The 13,833-nt window shown below is 40.6% G+C and overlaps 1 protein-coding gene across 5 annotated transcripts in view; it reads right to left on the reverse strand.

The window, feature by feature from the left end:
• NUP133 (nucleoporin 133) overlaps positions 1–10,865 on the reverse strand; it is a 47,457-nt gene extending 36,592 nt beyond the window's left edge. For 4 of the 5 annotated variants that reach the window (XR_009053790.1, XM_057735523.1, XM_057735522.1 and 1 more), the window contains exons 1-8: positions 10,598–10,865; positions 8,514–8,632; positions 6,054–6,157; positions 4,800–4,907; positions 3,010–3,144; positions 2,227–2,397; positions 497–652; positions 110–180 (exon numbers count right to left, since the gene is read on the reverse strand). Coding sequence is in view for 4 of the 5 variants with exons in the window: in XM_057735523.1 (XP_057591506.1) it covers positions 110–180; positions 497–652; positions 2,227–2,397; positions 3,010–3,144; positions 4,800–4,907; positions 6,054–6,157; positions 8,514–8,632; positions 10,598–10,779 (1,046 nt within the window). In the remaining variant the exon portion in view is untranslated. Of the gene's footprint in view, positions 1–109; positions 181–496; positions 653–2,226; positions 2,398–3,009; positions 3,207–4,799; positions 4,908–6,053; positions 6,158–8,513; positions 8,633–10,597 lie in introns of those variants that run through there. The other variant, XM_057735526.1, reaches the window with a different exon arrangement.
• Positions 10,866–13,833: the final 2,968 nt, after the last annotated feature.

Consider the following 13,833-nt stretch of genomic DNA (forward strand, 5'->3'; position numbering starts at 1 on the left):
TAGAGGCATTAGAAGAACAGATAGCAAGACTGCTCATCATTTTATAACAAACATCAACTCATTTTTCCAAACAACCACCTATGTTCTTCATGACAAATTAATTGCTTACCAGTTTTGCTTCAAATCCAAATACCGAATGTTGACTCCTTCTTTAATAGCTTCATAGTTGCTTTCAGATCCCTACATGAAAATATCAATAATGCAAGCTCCTTGAGTATGGCAATCATTTCTTTCCACCTTTATATCCCCAGCACCTACTAAAGTGCCTCATCCACAGTAAGTTAAATAGTTACTGAATTAATAATGTTTGCATTTCAAAAATTAAGTAAATCAGTGAGTTGCAATACTTCTAAAGATTGAATACTTCATTTCTGCTTATCTGATGACTAAAACGTTGTGTATTATGTTGAAATGTGTTCTAATAAATACAATAACTAAAGGAACTAGCAATCTCATATAAATGAAAATTATAAAGATGAATGTTACTGTTCCTTACCCAAATAGCATCAATAATGTTTTCCTTCAGGACTCTATTTATATCCCAACTATGTGCTTGCTTTTCTGAAGAATCATCTAATTCCCATTTACTGATGTTTGAACTTGTCAGGCTATAAAAGCTAGATCTCTCTCTATCCCAAAGGACACTTGAAAGCTGTATGGAGAGGAGAAAAAAAGTTTGTAGATTATTAAGTTCTAATATTAATGAGCTACTTTTATGAAATTCAAAATTAGTACATTTTATAACTATTTGATCAGTAATCCTAGCAGGATTCTTCATTTAGGGTTCAAAGGAAGGAGTGATCCCGAAATAAGACCTTGAGTAAAGAGGATTTCCACAGGCAGAAATATAAAGGCAGACGGCCTGGGAAGAGCAGAGTTGGGAGGTGGGAAAGCCACAGGATCTTCAGAGAACAAGATGCAGTTCTGCTAAGTTGGAATGTGGATTACAACTAGGTAAGAAGCAAAAATAAGGTTCACACCCAGCACAGTCTTGAATGTGAGTTTGTAAGCCTAGTAAGCAAGGGAGATAGTGTCATGGCTTGTGAGCACAAAAGCTGTGTTATAGGAAAAGGAATCTGGCAGGGGTGTGTGCAGTTCCACGTGGGTATGTTACTTCATCTTTCTTGCTTCTGAAGAACAGATGTGTTGTTTAAGTTTGGTATACATGACTGTTGAGTTAAAACTCTAGCTGTCTCTACTTCTCCTGTCACCATGACTCTGGCCACTAATGGGACAGGAGGGGCCAACAGTGAGTAAAGCAGACTGGCACTGAGAACTCAGGGGAAAGTTACCAAGAGTGCAGATTAGGGACTAACAACGGAAGCAGAAAGATGGGGATGGCAATGAGACGTGAGCGAAGCCAAACCTATAGAATCTGGTAAATAATTTGCTCCAGAAGGAGAGGGAGACACATACACACACACCCACACCAGGGTTTTATATCTGGGTCTCTGAAAAAAGTGACAGTTGCCATTAGACAGGTCAAAAGAGAAATGAGTTGTGTAAGTCAATATAAGAGAAGAGAATATGAGCAATTCGTTTTTAGACATGTTAAGTTTTAGGTTCAAAGACCATTTAAGGAAGCAGATAATGATAGCAACCTGAACCTAGAAGGAACAGCACAGTAAAAAAAAAAAAAAAAAAAAAAAAAAAAGGACATGCTCTCCATTCAAACAGACATGGACATGAATCTAACACTGAGTAGTTCTGTAATCCTGGGCAACTTAGCCTCACTGAGGCCACGTCCCCATCTATAAACTGGAGATGAAGCTCTCTACATTACAGGTCATCTAATAGCAAATGCAGAGCAGACAGCAGATGCTCCACATACGTTCGTTCCCATACCCCTCCCTTCACTATCCTGCAGACGGAGGCAGAAGCCCAGCAGATACAGATTTGAGTCATCCACACACACAGCTGGAGTCGTGGGGGTGGAGAACACAATTTTGGTTACGTCTAGAAAGCAAAATTAATCCTTAAACACATTTAGAATTTTACATCAGTTTTAATTCAAAGAAAGTACTTATAAGATATTCTGTGTGACTTAAGAATATTAATGTTAGAGGGTATGAACTCATTTGACCATCTTAATAAAAATGCTTCACTGAACGATCAAAGCTTTCATCTCATGCACACCAGTGTTCATACAGAGGCAACACCAACTTCACAGGAAACTGCCAACTTACTGATCTCACTAAGAAAACCAAGGTTATTTTATTAACTTACTATGAGATCACTACTAGGAGATAAAATTCCCAAAAGAGAAGAAACCTTCCGACCAATTCCTGAAAGCACGCCTTGCCCTTGAGGCAGGATATGCTGATGAATTTTTCCAACACTTTCGGGTATCAGGCGAATCAGCTGGCCTCCCGATGAGGATAAAATAAAACTTCCTCCCTGTGAACAAACATTGTGAAATTAGTTCAGTTAAGCATTTAAGACCAAGAAAATTAACACAAATGGCTTTGATATAGTGGGAAATCATCTGTACCTTAAAACAAATCTAAAAGAGTAAAAAAGAACAGTGCTGTTTTATTAAAATCATTTACGAATCCATTCACTTATAATATTAGTTCTACACACAAAAACTTTGTTGCAATTTTTTTAATTGCATTTTTTTTTTAATTCTGAGTTTTAAGTTATAGGTTCACCACCATGCACAACAAATCAAGTATCAGATTTTATTTCTTTGGTAAACCAGCAGAGTACGTATTAGCAAACCATTCTTCAGAGTGTCTAAGAGTTTCTAAGTCATTCTCTGAAGATGTTTCTAACAGAAATGAAAACCACTGGCTACTATGCACTACTGATTTTTCAGAGTCCTACGAGAAGGGCTTCCCTCTAAGTGTTCAAATCCTAGATCCTCACATTCTTTTCTTGCCACTTTTTGACTCCCCTGACCCCTCGCCTGTATGATCTTCTCAAAACTCCCAATTTTTAGTTATTCAAATGCCACTTCCAAACATATCAGAGCTTTCCGATAAATATAAAAGCATATCCATCGTTTACCTGCACTGCTGTTAGGAAACTGTAAGTCTTGTCACCTCCCGGATCTACAAAAGTCTCTGTGTAGGTGTCTTCACTCGCAAGGCTTGGCCAATAGCGGATGGATCCTTCTCTGGTGGCAACCATGACAGCAACAGCCTCGGAACAAGATCATAACACTCAGCAACCACAATAAAAGAGGAACCCAAACAGGGAGCCTGCTGACATAGGTAAAAAGAAACCAGGGCAATGTATTATTGAGTAATAGAAATCAGAAATAAAAATTCCTTTTTTTAAATTAAAAAACTATCATACAGTAAAATTGACATTTTTCCCCTTTTGTTTTACAGTTCTATGAATTTTTATACCCTGGTTTCTCTTCAGATCGCATAAAATCTTTCACTTTCTACAGTTCTGTGAATTTTAAAATACATGTAGACTCACGTAACTACCACCACAATAAGGATACAGGACAGTTTTATCAGCACCCAAAACTGCCAAACACTTTCACTTACAGTCACACCCTTCCCTACCCTAACCCCTGGTAATCCCCGTTTCCATCGTTATGGTTCTGTCTTTCCGAGAATGCCAAACAAATGAAATCACATAGAATATAATCTTTTGACACTGTTTTATTTCACTGAGAATAACATCTCTGAGATCCATCCAGGTTGTTGCATGTATCAATAGCTCATTCCCTTTTACTGCTGAGTAGTAGCCCATCCTATGGATGAATCAGTTTGTTTATCCATTCACTTGCTAAAGGATATTCAGATTGTTTCCGCCTTTGGCTATCACAAATAAAGCTGCTGTGACATTAGTGTATTGTTTTTTATGTGAACACAAGCTTTACTTTCTCTAAAATAGCCAGCCAGGAATGGAATTGTGGGTCATATGCCAGGGGTGCTTTAACTTTATAAGAAAGTGCAAATCAAGTGGCTATACCATTTTGCATGCCCATCAGCAACATATGAGGTTCCAGTTGCTCCACATCCTCACCAGCACTTGGTAGTGTCAGTACTTTTAATTTTAGCCAATGTAATAGGAGTGGAGTAGTATCTCACTTATTTTATTTGCATTTCTCTAATGGCTAATGATGTGAACATCTCTTCATGTGCTTACATCCTCTTTGAAAAGTGTTCAAGTCCTATCCCTGTTTTTAAATTGGGTTGTTTGTCTTCTTACTAAGCTTTGAGAGGTCATTTAATGCTCTGGATACAAGTCCTTTGTTGGCTATATGATTTATAATATTTCCTACCAGTCTGTAGTTCTCTCTTCATTTTCTTTTCAGTGTCTTTGGCAGAGCCAAGCTTTAAATTTTGATTAAGTCCAATTTATCTATGTTTTTCTTTTACGGATCATGTTTTTGGTGCTTTCTAAGAACTTTTCACCTAACCCCAGGTCATGATGATTTTTTTCCTGTTTTCTTCTAAAACTTTTTAGTTTTACATTTTACATTTAGATCTATGATCCATTTGGGTTCATCTTTATATAAAGCATGAGGTTTAAGAGGAATTTTTTTTTTCATAAAGACAGCCAATGATTCCAACACCATTTACAGAAAAGACCACCCTTGCTCCACTGAATTTCTTTTTCACCTCTGTCAAAGATCAAAGGGCCAGCTTTGTGTGGGTCTATATCCCTACTCTCTATTCTGCTGCATTGCCCTGTGTATCTATCTCTCTGCCATTACCACACTGTCTTAATTCCTGTAGCTTTATAGTTATGTTTTAGAATCGGGCTGGACGACTCCTCCAACTTTAAAACTCCCTTCTTTTAAAAAATGTACTTCAATAAGCATTTAAGTCACCTACCTGAGTAGAATGTGTTTCAGCTGAGGTAGCAGAGTAAGAGAGAGCCACCAAGTTGGCACTCCAGTGGAAATCACTAGGTGGCAACTGAAGTTCTTTGCAAACTGATAACTATAGAACAAATCCAAACAAAAAAATCTTTCATGTCAAATCCAATTTTTTGAACATGCATCTGATTTTACTATTTCTTTTCTCTGCATATTTTAGATTCTAACTCATTACTGGAAATACCATTCTACAAACACTCTTTCTCCTCATACCTTTTTGATCAGGCTTTCATCGTCATTCTCAGTAATTTTAAAACAAAATATGTTAAGAGATACAGAATCAGGAAAACTTAACAGCTAGACCAGACCCTTAATATAAACTACTCCAATCGCTTCCCAGACCAAACAAAGTCTATTGCTTAAAAAGAGGTGTGTAGGCTTCCCACGGAATTTTTCCAGTCTAATCTTGATTTGTTTAGCTGACACTTAAAATCAGTGTGACTACAGAGTAAGTATTCCAAGTCTCCTGGAAAACATTTCTTAGACTTAGCCAAATATCAGGCTTCCTCTGCTAACTCAGGATGCCTGTCCCAGGACCTCTCCCTCACCTATGCTCCTAAAACTACAAACACAGTTTCCTAGGTAGCAGCAGTACAGAAACCAGTAGATGTGATGAATTTAGGTAAGTGGGAGCCCAAGTCCCAGTGGCACAATGGCTCAGTGGGCATGAGTGGTACAGAAGAATATGCCTGAGCTGAAGCAGACAGAAAAAGAGGCTGCTGAGGGTACGGTAGTGGACATACAAATGAAAACCCTCATGTGAGAAGCTGACAACTCAAAGTTAAATTAGCGTTATGAAAATTGGTATCACTTTTTCCTATTTTACTGTGCATCATTCAGTAGATTCAGTGAAACACATTCCTATCTTCTTAGAAACTCAGTTCATTAGCTTATGTGGATGGCATTTAGTCTTAGACCTCATCAGGCAGAGTGATTAGCACGACATTCATTAAATTTCAATGTCTCTCATTTTATTAAATGTAAATAAGATGGATCTTGTTTAAAATCATGATAAGGGGAGAAACTTTATTCCCAATACACAAAGGTGTATGCACGTTCAGTTATTTCATACCACTATGAAAATGCAAGTCCATAATGCTTCAGTAGATTCAAATTACTGTCCAACAACTCTAAAAATGTAGGGTAAAAATTCAGAGCCAATTGGGAATCCTCTCCTCTCTACCCTTCCAGCTCCCTAATGAGTCATTACCTTGGAAACAGGTGACAGAGCAATCTTCCAAATAATGAGTTTCTCCTTGCAGACCAGACAAACCCATCCACCTTCATCTATGTGAACAGTCAGCTGATCATCAACTAAAGAAAAAAATGAGGTACATAATTAAAGTATGAATAAGGAAAACTGTTAAAGTTTCCTCATACCAAAATCTTCTTTATTGCCACACTCTTCACCAAAAAAAGTAATCACCACACACACAAGAGGTTAACTCACAACAAAAAATACTCTTGAATAATTCAAGAGTTATTAATATCCAAAACAAGAGGTCCATTTAACTTTGACAACCACTTTTAGAAATACACCTAAAGGCAAAAAGTATATTTTGGGCCTAGGTTTAATATTTCTTAATTTTTGTTATAGACAGGTATCTTACTTTTTTATAATATTTAGTAACATTCATAATTTTATTTTGATAAAGCAACACATAATAAACTGTTTCATTAAATATATAAAACATTTCAAGGAAAAATCATGTTCCTTCAAAAGAACAAGATTTTCAAAAGAACTCTTTGACAGTATGATAAATTACTTCATTATATGGTGACCTAAAGGGTTACGTTCTGTATTAAGTGACAAAGCTAAATTATTATACGGTAGTCCCTCCTTATCCTCACTTTCCATGGTTTCAGTTACCCTCGGTCAACTGTGGTCCGAAATATTAAATGGAAAATTCCAGAAATAACACTTCTTAAGTTTGTGAAGAAATCTTGCACTGTCCCCCTGTCCAGACGGGGATGTGAATCACTCCTTCATCCAGCGTATCCACGCTGTACCCACCACTGCCCATCAGCCACTCAGTAGTCTAGGTTATCAAATTCACTGTCACGGTATCGCAGTCCTTGTGTTCAAGTAACCCTATTTTACTTAAACATGGCCGCGAAGCACAGAGAAGTGATGCTGGTAATTTGGATATTCTCCTACTTTGCCTAATTCATAAATTAAACTTTACCACAGGTATGTATGTACAGGAAAAAACATAACCTATGCAGGGTTTGCTGCGATCCTATTTCAGGCATCCCCTGGGGGTCTCAGAACGTACACCTGTGGATAAGGGAGAACTACTCTATTGCTGTGGTAAGTGCTGGTGGTAAACCTGGGTAAATGTATTAACAGCCCTAGAAATTTAATTAATTCGAGCTGTGCTCTTTGTTTAAAGGCAGGGTAGAGGGGCAAAATAAAAGGCATCAATAACATACAAGCTCAATAGGTTAAGTTTGGGCTTTTTGCTGAACTGGAATATCTGCTTGGTATCTTCTTTTCCTGAAAGCACTAGAGCAGCTCCACATCCTCCACTGGTGAACCCTCAAGGACCCCAACTCAGCACACCAACTGACCAGCACCTGGAAGTTTCCATGTGAGGACGAGTTCTCCTCAAGTTTACACACTCTTCAATTTACACATCCTGATTTCTAGAGACCCTCCTCTGAGGCTGTGTACTATTTGCTATCAACATGATCTGGAGGCATGAACCAGGAGTGTGTCAACAGGTTTAAATACAACTTAAGCTGAAATTTTTTGAAAGGAGAAGAAAATACATATTTAAAACAAGAACAATGCATGACAGAGGTTCATGGAAGCTTAGCTTTCTGAAAATAATTGTACCTGAAGCTCCCACAGTCTTACTGGCAAGATGTGCTGGTTCAAGTTGATGAGAAATATTCCTTCTTGTGGAACGGAGCACTTTAAACTTTTGTGACTGTCATTCACAGTATGAAATACATTTTACATCATGATGCATTCATACACAATTTAAATAAAACAAAATGAGAAGCACTCTGATATTCTGCAATCTATTTTACTTCATTTTTTTAAAAAAATGCTGGTCATGAACCACTAAACTGATTTTAGTCACTACCTGCAGTTTGAGAAACACTGTTTTAGGAAATCACAGGACGCTCTGAACTTTGTTCCTCTAGTCAACTCCAACTCCTCATCCTTAACGTCGTCTTTCTGAAGCTTGTGTTGACTGCAACTTCCAACTTCCATTCTAATTCTCCGCCAAGAGAATCTTCTAATGGTGCACCAAATTGATAACATAAATTTGTGTACACAGCCTCTGGGGTACTACACAGGATCCAAAACGCAGGTAAGACTTGATTCTACTGCCATTATTAAGCCCAGTAATGTGAGGCAATAGTTTTTGGATTTTTTTAAAAAGCTGAAGTTCATATATTCAATCATTTGTGAAACTGGACTGAGTTTTGCACATACAATATGTATAACCATAAACACTTATTTTGATTGTGCTAAAATGAACTCATTCTGCTTCCCAAATTTATCATATTTCTCCACTACAATGAAAAACCAAATAAACCACCTATTTCTTCCCACTGAAGTGAAGGGATACCAGAGAAAGCACAAATTTCAATCTCCATGCCAGACCTAGGCTTCATTTTGAATTGCTAATAAAGACAAATGGAAAATGACACCCACCTTCAGCCAACGTTAAGGCTTCCATGACTTTAACAGGGAGAGAAGATCCAAACGTTTTCACATCATAGTTCACAGACTCAGTTATGGAGTGGTGCAGGAATATTCGTGTAGGTGTTCCTCTAAAGAAACGAGACCATATTATTTCACTTGTAACTTAAAATTTCCCATTATTCATTATAATTTTTATGTAAATATTTTCACAATAAAGAAAAAATCTTTGATAAACAAGAAGAAAGATGAAGTATAACAGTGGAAAAAACTCTAGCTCATGCAATACTGTGTAATTCAATTTATTTTTTATTAAAAAAGACTGACAGGATTTAGGAAAACTTGGCTTCAGACTTTCACGCTCTAGTAATTAGATGCATGATCTATTCACTTAAACTCTTTATAACTCTTTCTGCTTCCTTAGTTGTGAAATGAGAAGACTGGACTACATCAGTGTTTTTCAAATTATGGGTCATTTTATGGGTCTCAATCAACATTTCTGAAAAACAAAATGGAATATAGAGTTTATCATACATTGTGGTCAAAAATTTTTACAAACATTGGGTTAGATTATTTTAAGCTCTCATCCGATCTAGAATTATAAGAGTCTACCAGGGGACTTCCTTGGTGGTGCAGTAGTTAAGAATCCGCCTGCCAGTGCAGAGGACATGGGTTTGAACCCTGGTCTGGGAAGATCCCACATGCCTAGGAGCAAATGAGCCCACATGTCACAACTACTGAGCTCGAGTGCCACAACAACTGAAGCCCGAGCACCTAGAGCTCATGCTCCGCAACAAGAAGCCATGGCAATAAGAAGCCTCCCCCCACCCCCTCCACAACTAGAGAAAGCCCACCTGCAGCAACGAAGACCCAACACAGCCAAAAAATTTAAAAAAAAAAAAAAAAGAATCTACTAGATCTATACAACCAAAATCAAGAAATTAAATAGGGTCATGAGTATCTGCTATTACCTGGTCTACAATAACAGATACAGCAGTAGAAATTAAAAAAGTGTAAATTTATCAGTATAAAAGTAATTCTATCTCTTACCACAGGATTAAATGAGGAGATGCACACACTGAGTGGTTGAGAGCATTGGTTCTGACAGAGTATTATAACAAAGGTTTTTCTTTAAATGATAACCAAAAGGTTAAGAAGAAATTTTTAAAAAACAAAACAAAAAAACAAAGTATGACTTTTATTCACTGACTTTTCTCAAAAGGAGTAGAAAACAATCACAAGGTCACCATTTGAAGAGCACTTTAAAAAATGCAAAAGTCAAGGATACAGGGTATTCTTTAAAAATCATTTCTCCTTTAAAGTATTGCAAACTTCTACAGGTAAATTGTAACTATAAGTTCAAGACCCAATATTACCGTTTTCTTGCAGAGGAAAATTCATTTTTGATAGATTAATTCAAAGGAAACCTCAAGAAACGTGTCAGCTTTTTCTAAAGTTCTAGATTAATTATGAAAGGGGAGATGTAGAGCATGGTTTCACGAGTGATGTGAACTGGTGTGCCATGCTTTTATTTGGTAACGAAACTACTATTCTTACCTCACTGCTCATGGAAAGCCTTTTGCCTATTAATTTACCTACAAAGCTAACTTCTGTAGCTAAAATCCCTTTAGCTATCAATCAGCAGATATTAACGGCAGTTAGTACGTTAGGCACATATAATGATTTTCCAGGGTTTGAGAGCCTCATTCTCACCATCACTTTACATCTGCATCATGGCATTTCATACTGACTCCTGGCAGGCTCAGCTCAGGTATCATGATCGCCATTTCGCAGACGAAGAGATCATGAGCGACCTACAGCAGATCACAGAAGTACTAAGAGTGCGGCAGGTAACCACTGATTCTAGTCCAATGTGTTCTTCACCTCTACACAAAGGTAATTCCATGCAAAATGGCATGAAGCGAAGACTCAACTGATGAATTAGAGCGAGGTTGAAATAACAACACACAAGGGTGCAAGGGTGACGGAGATCTATTTTCCCAACACTCTGACGTCCCGCGCTGTCCCGGTTCCGGTGGCTTCTGGAGGCCCGTGAACCCGTGAATCGCCGAACCCAACCCGGGACGATCACTCACCGCGAGCTCAGCGAGCTACGCCGGCCGGCCGGCGAGAAGAGCACCGGGGAGCTGACCGAAGACCCCAGGCCCAGACCCTTCCTGCTGGTCGTCCGGGGCGTGGAGCCCGGCCCGACTCCGCCCAGCGGGCCCCTTCGGGCTCCGGGCCCCGGGGTCCGCGGAGAGGAGACGGCCGGGAACATGACGGAAGGTACAGGCCACAGCGAGCGCGGGCTCAGGCCGCGGGGCTGAAGTGCAGACCGCGCGCTGTGCTTGAACACCTGACCCGCGGGAGGGCGCGCGGTGAAGACGTCAAAGCGCAGCGCCAGGTAGCGGGGCGCGCTGTGATGACGTAAAGGGCAGCGTCGAGGTGCGGGGCGTGGTCGAGGCGGCGGGGCGTGGTCGAGGCGGCGGCGGCTGTTTAAGAGGCGAGGGACCCTTAGCTGTTGGCCCCGGCTAGGAGCGCCGAGAATCCGGAGTTTCCAGGGACGTGAAACAGGAAAAGCAGGTGCGTTTTTCCAGTCCGGCGGTTGGGGCTGGCCCTCCAGCAGCTGGAACGCAAAACCTCTGGCCGCTGGTCCTTCCTGAGCTTCTTGGGAAATGAAAAGAGTTCCTTCCCTGGTCCAAGCAGAGAAGGGAGGAAAACTGTAAAGCTGACACTGGTTTCACACTCAGTGTTGTAGATGTTATTCTCTAGGTTTGTCATTTCCCATTCACGTTGGTGACTCCACAAGTCCGTATCGCTAACCACATCCTGCTCAAAAACCACAGGCTTCTGGCAGCTGCCTAGTGGACGCTTTCACCAGAATGTCCTGCAGACGCCTCACAATCCACTCGTTAAAAGCTGAATTCACGTTTTCTTTAGCACCTATATCTTACTCCCACCTCTACCCCAGTTAGGAAAACTGGTCAGTTGGCCAAGGCAAAAGGAGGAGCTCTGTGCTAGAGCCATTCTTCACACTTTCCTCCACTGTAACACCTGGGACCTTGTACTGCTGAGCATTTCTGGTAGCAACCACATCTGCACTGCCTCTGTCCTGTTCAGGTACTCACTCCCCCCTCCCCCCTTTTTTTAGTGTCTCGCCTCTTTCTTGAGTCTCCATGCCTCTGTGTAGTCTTACAACACTGCCCTCCTGCACTGCCAACTGATAAATGGAATATTTCCTGTTATATCAGTAAACGAAGGATGTCAGTCATCAGTGATTGCAGCCACAGCAGATGGTGAGCTGGTGAGCCTTGAGGAAACTCAGGATATGAAAACACAGGATACTGGCCCCAGGTGGATGAGGTGCAAATCAAAGGAATTATTTTAGTGAGTCCAGACTCTTACATCTTCCCATACATAGGAAAGCGCTAAATTCCTTAACTTGATGTATCTGGTTTTCTTTAATCAACAATAATATTTTGATGCTCCAACGATCTGCCCTTTATTGCAAAACTGCTACATATCCTGGCTCCCCTACTCGCCTCCTAGGAGCAGTTCTCTCAGGGTTACTTGAGATGCTACCTCCTGGGTTTGAAGTTCTAAAAATTCCCGCCAAATAAAACATAACTCTCAACTTTTAGGTTGCGAATATATATTTTTTTAATCGACACAGCTTAACAAACTAAGGCAAACCAGAAGCTGTTCTTGGGCTTCTAAATGCTCTGGTGGCCGATTGTTGCCCAAAGGTAATTTGCTAAGCTCGCTTGCAAGGTCCTTTGTGATTTAACTGTGGCTGGCTTTTCTGTCCCTAACCCATATCCCACTCCAGTGCCCTAGCACATGTTTCTTTTGCCTGGAACGCCTTCTCTCCCCCTTTGCCCACAAGCATCTGCCTCTTACATGGAGTCTTACTTCAGTGCTGCCTTCTCGGTGCAGCCTTCCACGGGACTAGGCATCCCTCTATCCTTTGCCTTCTGTGCTCCTATGTGAAGGCTTTATTTATAATATCTTTACCCTGCATGATAGAACCATCTCTCACATAGCTCCTTCTGAATGTCTTAACAGCTGTTCCAGGACTTCCCTGGTGATCCAGTGATAAAGAATCCGCCTTCCAAGAAATAGAGACACAGATGTAGAGAACAAAACATATGGACACCAAGTGGGGAAAGCTGGGGGGGCGGGGGGCTGTGTTGGGAGGGGGATGAGTTGGGAGATTGGGATTGCCATAGATACATCACTCATAAGAAAAATAAATATCAAATTGTACACTTTAAATATATGCAGTTTATTGTATGTCAATTGTATCTCAATAAAAATTCTTAAAGGAAAAAAAAATGAATCCGCCTTCCATTGCAGGGATGTGGGTTCAACCCCTGGTCGAGGAACTAATGTCCCACATGCCACGGGGCAACTAAGCCCTCACACCACTACTACTGAGCTAGTGCGCCTCAACTAGAGAAGCCCCAGTGCTGCAAACTGCAGAGCCCATGTGCTCTGGAGCCTGTGTGCCACAACTATGGAGCCCACACGCCCTACAGCCCACTTGTCACCACTAGAGAAGAGAAAAAATCTGCATGGCACAACTATAGAGAAGCCCCCTCGCCACAACGAAGAGCCTGCATGCCACAACTAAGACCTGATGTAGCCTGAATAAACACAACAGCAACAACAACAACAGCTGTTCCCTTGGTGCACACATAACAGGTGCATAGACTTTCATTAACTCTTTGCTGAAATAAAGGAATGCTTAAGTAAACACTGGCATATGCATATGTGGGGGACCACAATGTGGGTGTCAGTTGTGGGCATCTCCCCGGGGAAGCCATTCTTTTGTGCACATTAATAGCACCAGGGCAGTCCTCTCAAAGGTTATATAGGCAAGCTGCTTTGTTCTTTCTTCCCCTTAGGTTTATAACCCAGCTTTGCCCCTCAGTCTCATAGCTCATGTATTCCCCGCTTGTTTCATTCTTACCAGGGGGATGAGAGTAGTCATGGCTGAGAGGGTATTCGTGGGATAAATCCGCTCTGGGGCTTTGTCGGACTGGTTAGTGCCCACCATCCATAAAAGTTGCTATTTGCAGGAGCTGGAATGACTTGCCAGCACCTTTGCACTCTAAGGAACTTCCCTAGAGTCCAGATGTATGACTGTTGAAGGGCTGTAGATAGACAGTCACTCATTCATTCTGGATTTATTGAGTACCTGCCGTGTGCCAGACTATGTGCTAAGGTTTATAACTGTAAACAAAAGCAGGCAAGGGCCCTGCCCTCACGGAGGTCACAGGCCAATGAGAAAGGCACTGAATAAATGAGCACAAATGTATTTACACAGCTA

Source organism: Hippopotamus amphibius, chromosome 5 (genome assembly GCF_030028045.1).
Source record: "Hippopotamus amphibius kiboko isolate mHipAmp2 chromosome 5, mHipAmp2.hap2, whole genome shotgun sequence".
Taxonomy (NCBI): domain Eukaryota; kingdom Metazoa; phylum Chordata; class Mammalia; order Artiodactyla; family Hippopotamidae; genus Hippopotamus; species Hippopotamus amphibius.